This window comes from Mesitornis unicolor, unplaced genomic scaffold (genome assembly GCF_000695765.1).
Source record: "Mesitornis unicolor isolate BGI_N332 unplaced genomic scaffold, ASM69576v1 scaffold7428, whole genome shotgun sequence".
Lineage (NCBI taxonomy): Eukaryota > Metazoa > Chordata > Aves > Mesitornithiformes > Mesitornithidae > Mesitornis > Mesitornis unicolor.
In genome coordinates, this window is record NW_010202463.1 from 2,420 (window position 1) to 11,679 (window position 9,260).

At 53.7% G+C, this 9,260-nt stretch overlaps 1 protein-coding gene across 1 annotated transcript; it reads right to left on the minus strand.

The window, feature by feature from the left end:
* Positions 1 to 710: 710 nt before the first annotated feature.
* Positions 711 to 7,386, minus strand: UBQLN4 (ubiquilin 4). Its single transcript, XM_010190397.1, has 9 exons — positions 7,185 to 7,386; positions 6,595 to 6,857; positions 5,203 to 5,361; positions 4,235 to 4,460; positions 3,729 to 3,868; positions 3,245 to 3,328; positions 2,548 to 2,663; positions 1,824 to 2,001; positions 711 to 1,356 (listed from the first exon to the last, which is right to left on the minus strand). Exons 1-9 carry the CDS (start codon positions 7,231 to 7,233, stop codon positions 1,204 to 1,206), a joined length of 1,368 nt encoding a protein of 455 aa, XP_010188699.1. The 5' UTR covers positions 7,234 to 7,386; the 3' UTR covers positions 711 to 1,203.
* Between the last annotated feature and the right edge of the window lie 1,874 nt (positions 7,387 to 9,260).

A 9,260-nucleotide genomic window follows, 5' to 3' on the forward strand; every position in this document is an offset into this window, starting at 1 on the left:
GGCCGCACGACTGCGAGAGGGAAAGCAGAGGGGACAAGGGATTAATGGCAATTAGAGAAGGGAACTCAATCAAGGGAGGCAATCAAGGACGATACCGTGGAGTGCAGGGAGACAGATGGTTGTGCGCATTTATTTTTCCTTTGATAAAAATGGTATGCAAATTACACAGCCATGGAGGCTCCTGGGAAAATATCACCCTGCTGGTCCTCGGGGAGTTTCTTGGGAAGAGTCGTAACATTCAAACACACCAAAACGGGGGGGGCGCGGGAGGGGAATGGAGGATGGATCTAAACCGGGAAGAACACCAACTTCAACGTTTTCCAGCGAAGCGAAAAGATCCTTAACTTGCTTTTTTTTTTCTTCCCAATTTCCTTTTTTCTTTGCTTGGTGTTTTTACATTTTTAGAGAGGAGCCCAGCGAGCACAGGAGTCAACCAGCCCCTACACCACCGCGCGAGAACTCGACTGCTCGGGCGCAAACGCCCCTTTCCAACACCTTCTCCTGCATCAGCACCTTCAACTCAGGTTCAAGAGCAGCGAGCCTGACCCCTGGAGCCATCCAAGCGCCTTTATCCCACCCTAAAATCATACAGAGGCCATACTTAAACGTTCTCATAAGCATTAACCCTCTACCAGGGCGTCAGGGGCGCCTGCGTGCAAGGGACGCGGGCTGAGCTCATCCGATGGGACGTGAAGATAAAGGACATCAGCAATTTCCAGGGCATTTCAATGTTTTCCTTTTGATCCATTCCCAAGGAGATGCCGGGGGGAGGAGAGGGGGGAAAATAACCAAAACCCAAACTTGGCTCAAGTTTTAAATATTTGCCTGAAAGGAGGGGCCGGGGTGGGGGGGAGGGCGTCATGTACAGTTAAAATCAAGCTACTCAAAACACAATCATTCAGGTAAGTAACTAGAAGTATCGCCTCTACCATCTAGAGAGAGAGAGAAGAGTGTCTGAGACAGAGGGCATATTTAGGAAAAAATACACATCTGAAGTCTCTGTGGCCACGATGAGAACTGGAATCCACATACAAGCCAGTTAAAGAGCATTTCAACATGAAATCTTAACTTAGTAGGAAGGTCAGGGGTTAAGCTGTATCTTTTTTGTTTTAAATACATGGACAGCTGTCAGATATGAAAATGATCCCCCTGTGCATGTGTATGGATGCATGTGCTGACGTCTGCGGGGCAGCGTTTAGGAGTTTAGGAAGGCTGGGAGCCCAGCAGTCTCTCAATAGCTGCATTGATATCCCCACCGGTGGCAATAAGCGCCTGGAGGTTGGCCTCACGGTTTATGAAGCCCATGGCGTTCAGCTGCTCCAGCTGCTGTTGGAATCGCACTTCAGGGCTCTGCGCCTGCAGAGGGAAAGGACAAACACCTCAGAGTTGGACACCGCAGCGGGCAGGGCCAGCGGCGACGGCCGAGCAGGGATCCTGAGGAGCTTTGGGTGCACTGAAATACACCCAAGCTCCCCAGACTGCCACAGACGCCGCACGTGGTTTGTCCAAGTTCTGTACATCTGAGGAGGATCCCTGGTGCTTTTACACACACAATCACCAAATCGCTAAGCTTTTGCTTTCCTAACTTTCCTTCTGCATAACCAAACAAGATCCCTGCACTCATGTTGGCTTCCAAAGGTTACTACACCCCAAGGAAATAGCCAGGCCCGGACACCAACCTTAGCAGAGAGCACCATACCCAAGAGAAACCAGTTAGGGACCACATCCCTAGACTGGGATGGGACTGGGAGAAGCTCAAGCTCACTGTGGAGATGTCTCCCTCCCACCAGAAGCGTATCAGGATGCAGCTGCCCATTACATACTTGAGAGCTTCCTCCGGCCAGCAGCTGGATCATCTGCTGCATGAGCTGCTGTTGGGGGTTACCACCCCCAGCTGGAGAGGCACTGGCCGGCGTCGAAGCGGAGGGAACGGGGTTCTCCGGGATTGTGCTTCCTCCTGTGGAGGACGGGGGCATTCGAGGCATGCCGAAGGAGCCGAGGCTGCAGAGGAAGGCAGGGTGTGCTCAGAGGCAAGCTGGCACTTTGGGATGTCCCCGGCCAGGCCGGCCCTCGCTGACGCCCACGTTACAGGACAGCGTTGTTAATTAAACCGTGTCGTGCTCGCGTGCGGTGCTGGGAGTAAGAAATCCTCAGGTCTGCCCCAACGCACCCACCCGACGCGGTGGCTGTGGGTCTCCCACCCAAGCCGGCAGCTGTGGGTCTTGTACCGTTCCCCAGAGACACAGTTCTCAAATACAGCAAACAAAAACCGGGGGAGGGATCAAGCCGTTTGCAAACCTTGTTTCCAAAAACAAAGCGTCAAGGACTTTCCCCGTGAAGTACAAACAAGCAGAAAGTGCTAATCAGGCTGGAGCTCAGAGAGCCCTGCAGGCACACACACACACACACACACACGCACACACAGAGGCAGAAATCCCCATGACAGTGCCCTAAGCAGATCTCCTCGATGAATCAACAGCTCTCCTGCCTGCTGGTACCAGGCAAGTCAGCTCTGCCTGCAGAAACCCGCTCCGAAACGCTTCTTACCTTGGCACTAGTCCTGGGGCCTCCGTTTGCAGCGTCTGGAGTCCCTGCTGAATCTGGAGGAGCGCCTGCATGGCGCGGGGGTTGGTGAGAATGGAGAGGGAGTCTGGGTTCTGCATCTGGGAACAAAGGCAGAGAGACACAGCGGTACCAAACAGCGAGAGAGCCACCAGCTTGAAATGTGCACGACAACCAGCACGGAGCCGAGCCTCTCGTCTCGCAGCCGGAGCCAACCCGTGAGTCTGGGTCCTCCTTCAAGTCTCCAGACTGCAGGGCTCATCTACAGAGACACTCAAGAGAGTTTAGATCACATTTCCTAAATGAACTGGGTGAATCAGATTAGAACTGGGGGCACACACCTGCAGAATTACAGTGATTTTATTTGATTTACCTGAGTGAGCCAGCTGCTCTAGCACAATTAGCTGGTTTAATTGTTGTAAAGTCATGACAGTGAGACACTGTCCACACCGGGGTTTCATGTAGTTTAACCAGTCTAATTTGAAGTCTACCTTTAGGTAATTTAAATTACCTTCTCTAACGAGCTTTCCCTTTCTCTCTCCCCTGTGCAACCCCCTTTCTTTCGCAGCCCAAACCACCCAAGCCCCCACGCTTCCTAGTCTGCAGCCGAGGTAACTCCCTTCCTAGAGGACAGAAAAGCCCTGGAGCTGAGAGCAGCACAGGGCCAGACAGGGGCCTTTACCTGCTGCAGGAAGACAGGGAGCTGAAGGCGGAGCTGTTCTTGAAGCTGTGGATTCCCAGCAAAGAGGGGGACATTTACCATGATCTAGCAAGAGACAGCACACGTAGGTAGGGTCAGAGGGTTGCTGCCACTGGCTGTTAAACCCTACGTAACAAGTCAGTCATACCCCTGGCTCCCTCCCCTGCTCACAGGGACTGAAACAGGACAGCTCAGTGCCTGGCAGCAGCGTTGAACAGGAGCCATGGGCAACGAGAAGGGCCATTCCCCTGTCCTTTTGAGAGCCACCTTCTTTAGTGAGGGGCTCTGCTAAGACACGGGGTTCAGTGCTGTGACTGCCTTCAGGCTAAGGAGATGCACAACAAAACTGTCTATATTCACACAGCTCTCTGGTTTCTGCAGGAGGAACCATTCCAACTGCAGACACAGACTGGGCTCACAAGCGCTGTGCTCACGGTACACGACAACAGAACTGCACCACTTTTACCTGTGCTGCAAAGTCCGGGTTCTGGGCAAGGGTTTGCATCATGCTCCGCATATAAGGAGCGGAGATCATGTTCTGCATCAGCTGAGGGTTTTCAGAAATCTGCTGCAGGAGCCCTTGCATCTCTGGGCTGTTAAACATGCCTGCAAAGGGGGAGGGAAAGGAAGACAAAGGAAAACCACTTACGAGCCTGAGCACGGCAGCAGCGCCTGAAGTACAACATGAAACAGAAAGCAACGCCTTTACTTCATCCCCTGGCCAGCAGTGAAGGGGGCTGTGGACTTTGCTGCCGCTCTCCCATGCTCTTGAGAGATGCAGGGACATGAGAGTTCCCAAAGTAACCCTCGGACAGGCACGCAAGAAATAAACCCATTTGTGCTTGCCGCTGGGCTGGTGCTAGAGAGCACCCATGGACAGGCACTCAAATGCCACTGGAAACCACCCCCCAAAGCAGCTTGGGTGACCTCTTCAGTCAGCAGCACCCTCTGGGTCCTCTCTGGGTTACGTACCAGCCCCAATGCTAGCAGCGCTCAGCCCGAAGGGGTTGGATACGGTCGGTGTGCTTTGGGTGGTGGAGGAGCCAGTGCTCCCTTCGCTGCTGGGCGCCTGGCTCTGGGACGCAGGGGGCGTGGGGCTCCAGGGGTTCGGTAACGGCTCTCGGTTCTCCGTTCGCAAAGGCTGAGAGCTCGAGTTATCCGAATTCCCCGTCAAGGAAGAGAAAGGGTTGTTGCCAAACTAGGTGGAAAAGAAAAGAAAAGAGAAAACAGCCGTCATCAGTCAGCCCCGGCAAAGAATGTCGGACAAACCCTATCGCTGCACAACTGGGGAAAAACCACCGGTATTCATCTCGGTCCAGGGTTTGCTGCACGCACACGGTAATTTGCCTCCTGAGAACTCCGTCATCCACAACACACCTCGCTCAGAACAGGGCCAGGCTCAAGCAGCGGCCACAGCCCTAGATTTGGCTCCCAAAAAACGCAGGCCTTCAAAACATCCACATAAAACCAGCACCCGGACATACCAGTAGGTAATGCTAGACTGGAGCGTGTCTGCACGGCCTTCCACAGCCAGACCCGCGCTCGCTCCTCCCGCGCTCCACGCCAGCTGGAGCTCGGCCAGCTCCAATCCAGAGGCGTCAGGGCTTCAGCTCACACAGTAAAGCCCCGCGGAGAGCGGAGGGCCGCGCTAACGAAGCCACGGGGCCGCCCCATCGGCACCGGCTGGCACCCGGGCTGCTCGGAGAGCAGAGGAACGGGGGCAGGACCCTGCTGGGATACACCAAGCCATGCAATGAAAGCAGACGACCGGCGCTGCGTGGTCTCCTCCTGCCAGCGGCTGCGTTCATCATCTGCAGCAGGAGGGGATGAACGGCCACGCTTTGGGAAGGCGGCTCCGTTGGCATAGGGGGGGAGTGAGGGAAAGACCCCTTTGGCATGCCCAGCACACTGCACCCTGCTCACGGGAACGCAGCCGATACCTGCTCCCTGGCTGCGCTAAACATGGGCTCCTGGATGTCCGTGTACATTCGGCGCAGGGCGTTGTATCCTCCTGGAATGCTCTCGAGGTTACTCAAAGCACGGTCCTGGTTCCTCATCATCTCCTGCATCATGGCAGGGTTACGAGCCAACTCCATCGTCTGGGAGAAGGAGGAAAACGTGGAAAGCTCAGGTCCATACACATGGTGGGAGAACGGAGTAGATCGAGGGCCTGGTTAGCAGCACGGTGGTACTGTACCGATCTACCAGGCAAGCACTGAAAGAGTTAAAGCTCAGCTCCCAGAAGAAAGAGTATAATTAAACCCGTCTCACAGCCAGAGAGCAGAGAGATCATTTATCCAAGCACAGAGAGCCCAGGGATCCTGGCTCCTCCCACCCTTGCTCAGCTCTCTTCCTCCTCAACCTCAATTCAGCTGGATGACATTGTTTTGTTTCTAAGCAGTATCAGGACATCCAAACATTTAACACTCATATGTTCCTACTCAAAGTAGATGGGCTGCATTCAAAAAACGGCAAGGTGGAAGAGATTAGATCCTTCCCGTTTCAAGAAAAACCAAGAAATTCACCCTCTGCAGCCTTCTGATGGGTCTCCTCTGCACAAGGAGCATCCGGATCTCACTTGAGGAGCTGCTCCAGTACAGATCATTCACAGTTTAGTCCTGAAGCTCTGGAATTTCATGTATGGCCGACACAGTTGAAATAAAGCTAACCGAGAAGCAGAAGGAGACAAGGCTCATTCGGCAACAACCCACAAAGACCTCCTGACAAGTCCTCCTGTGGGAGCAGCTGAGTCCTGACAGGGGCTGTTTAACACTCACGCTCTCACCCATCCCTCACAGGGAACCTTTGGTCTCCCAAAACCAATCCTCAAGGCCATGGGCCCTCTCTGGTCTGGGATTGTAAAGAAAATGGAGACTTCTAGGATCCTGGCCTATCACTGGGTGCTTCCCACTGGTACAGGCAGTAAAATATTGACTGTACAGCTCTGTAGGTTGTAATTCATCTACCAAGAGAAACAAAAAGCTTTTGCAGTAGCTTTGCTTTTACTCCCATTCCCAAATCAGAACAAAGGAGCCTTTTACACAGCACGTCAGGATGATCCCAGCATCCCTTTTTTTGCCCAGCACATGATGGAGTCAATAGCCCTGAAAAGGGAGGTAAGAGTTGCAAGCGTGTGGGTTGAGCAATCAGTATTCACATAACTCAAGACCACCATCTGTTTGTGGGGAGCTTACAGCAGGAAGGAAGAGGAAGAGAGCTCGAAAAATCACCGATCTGGCATTCGCAGACTCATTTTGGAGAGCAGACACCGAAGCTGGTCCACAAAGATGCTCCTGAACACGCTCTAAACAGGCCCTGCCCCGCTGACTCACCTGCCTCATGAGCTCCGGGTTATTCAGCATGTGGCTTATCTCTGGATTTCGCTCCATGAGCTGCTGCATCTGGGGATTGGCCATGATCATCTGCCTCATGAGGTCAGGGTTGGACATCATGTTCTGCACCAAAGGGTTCTCCATGATCTGAGAAAGCATCTCCGGGTTGGACATCAGCTGCCGCTGCATCTGCTGCTGGAGCTCCATGAAGTTGGCAGAGCCCATCCCAAGGTTGCCCAGCCCAGTGATGCCACCGAAGCCAGCTGGAGGGGGAACAACACACGGGGAGAGAGGCGTGAGTCAGTAACTGTCGGCAGCTGCAAAAAGAGGACAAGCACATCAGCTGAACGGCCCCTGCGCCAGTCCAGGGGTACCCCATAATCCTACAGCAGCCGGCTCTGAGGCAGGACACCCTCTAGACATGCTTCACTAAGGACTCTGGCATTACCCTGAGCAGGGAAACTGAGGCACGCCAGTGGAAATGACTCATGCAAAGCCTCCAGCAAGCAGAGACAACAACAACAGGGGTCAAAAACCCCATTTCCCAGGAAATTCTTCTTGCATGTCATGCTCTCAGAGCTGTCGCTTACACAGGATGGTTGCAGCACTGTTGGGGCCTCCGTCTCCAGCACCTCCCATGGTCCCCGACCCGCTGCTCCGTCTGCTGCCGTTCCCTGCGTCAGAAGCGGCGCTGCCGGATGTGGAAGGCTGAGATGGGGCAGCGGGAGAAGAAGGGGTTGCAGTGGGGGCAGAAGCAGCATTGGGGGCAGAAGCAGCAGATGTTGAATCTTGGACCCTGCAAAGAAACAACCAAAAAAAAAGTCGTTAAACTCTTGAGATTTGGGGAAAAGGAGCAGAATCCTCCGTGGGGGCACAGGAGGGTGCAGCCCACACTGACCAAGCGTCCCTTTGAGCCTCTTGTCCCCACAGCAGCCAGTCCTGGTGGCTTCCACTCCCGCCTGCAGGGATGCACAGCTGTGCTCCCAGATGCCTCCCATCTGCTGGAATCTGCCTCCCATCCCAATGCATAACAGCCCCCGACATTTTATCCTGGCCCACACAAAGCGGCTGGACTGGTCTTACCCTGAGCTGTATCGAGCTCTTCCTTGAATCTCACTGAACTCTTTACCTCAGCCATATCCTTGAGCAATGAGTTTGCTCCAAACAGGAAAATCCTCCTGCTGCTCCCACAGAAACCACAGCAGGGGTAAACAAGAATCTGCCTTGCTGCAAATCCTCCCATGCACTGAATATGCCTATCAGTGCTCCTGGGGGCAAAAATAAGTACCAGCATTACTGTAGAGATAGGGAAACTGAGGCATGAAGCAGCTAGCATCCATCCTGTGAAGCTACAGAACGTAGAATGTACAAAATTCACCTGAATCACCTCCAATAAGAAACGCTGCTGCGTCACTGACAGGTAAATAAGAACGATTTCTTGAGCATGTTTTTTTCCAAACCAAGAATGATTCCCCTCCCTAAGTCCCTTTTCCTTTATAACTCTCATTCCAGGACTCTAAAAAAATCAAACCTGAAGGTCCCTGTCCACTTTTCTGAGTGCTGCTGAAAAGAGAGTGGGGAAACGATGCAAATAGGAAGCTGAAGAAAAAAGGAAGGAGGAAGCTGGAGAAAGGTCACTTGGTTTCTCAGCACAGGAAGAGGCTGTAATGTCTTCAGTAAGCACTTATCTATGGTTATTAGAGAGGAAAAAAAAGAGCAAGCCAGGCCAGCGCTGTCATTTACCCTTTGAAATGGCTCACAAGGACTGCAGTTTGCTGTGGTAAACAGCATCAGCCCGTCTGGCTACCTGGAGATGCAGAACCCAGACAGAGGCCTCCTGCAGAAGCTGACAATACACACGCTTGGCTTTTATTTTGGGGAAAAAAGAGCACTAATCTTGCCTAAGCCAGTACAGCAGCTCTCCCGAGGGACGGCGGAGCTGCACAAAGAGATGCAGCCCCGCTGGTTCACCAGGAGCCCGAGCAGCCGCCAGCAGGGAGCCCGAGGAATGGTTTCAATGGGGGTTTGAGACCGACAAGATGTGGTGCTGAAGTACAGCAACAGCTCCTGAGAGCCTTCTGCACCCACTGCTCCACTGGGCAGTGCTGGAAAGAGCCCTGTCCTGCAGGACCCTGCAGCCAAATCCTTCTCAGGCTGAGCTGCACAGGATGGACACAAGCTCCCGCAGTGGGAACAGCCATGGGGGGTGCCTGTGGTGCTGTACTTGAGCTCACAACCACACATGGTTCACCAGGAGCTCGAGCACCCGCCAGCAGGGAGCCCAAGGAATGGTTTCAATGGGGGTTTGAGACTGACAAGATGTGGTGCTGAAGTGCAGCAACAGCTCCTGAGATCCTTCTGCACCCACCGCTTCACTGGGTACCGCTGGGAAGAGCCCTGTCCTGCAGGATCCTGCAGCCAACACCTTCTCAGGCTGAGCTGCACAGGATGGACACCAACTCCCACACTGGGAGCAGCCATGGGGGGTGCCTGTGGTGCTGTACTTGAGCTCACAACCACACATGGTTCACCAGGAGCCCGAGCAGCCGCCAGCAGGGAGCCCAAGGAATGGTTTCAATGGGGGTTTGAGACCAACAAGAGGTGGTGCTGAAGTGCAGCAATGGCTCCTGAGAGTCTTCTGCACCCACTGCTCCACTGGGCAGTGC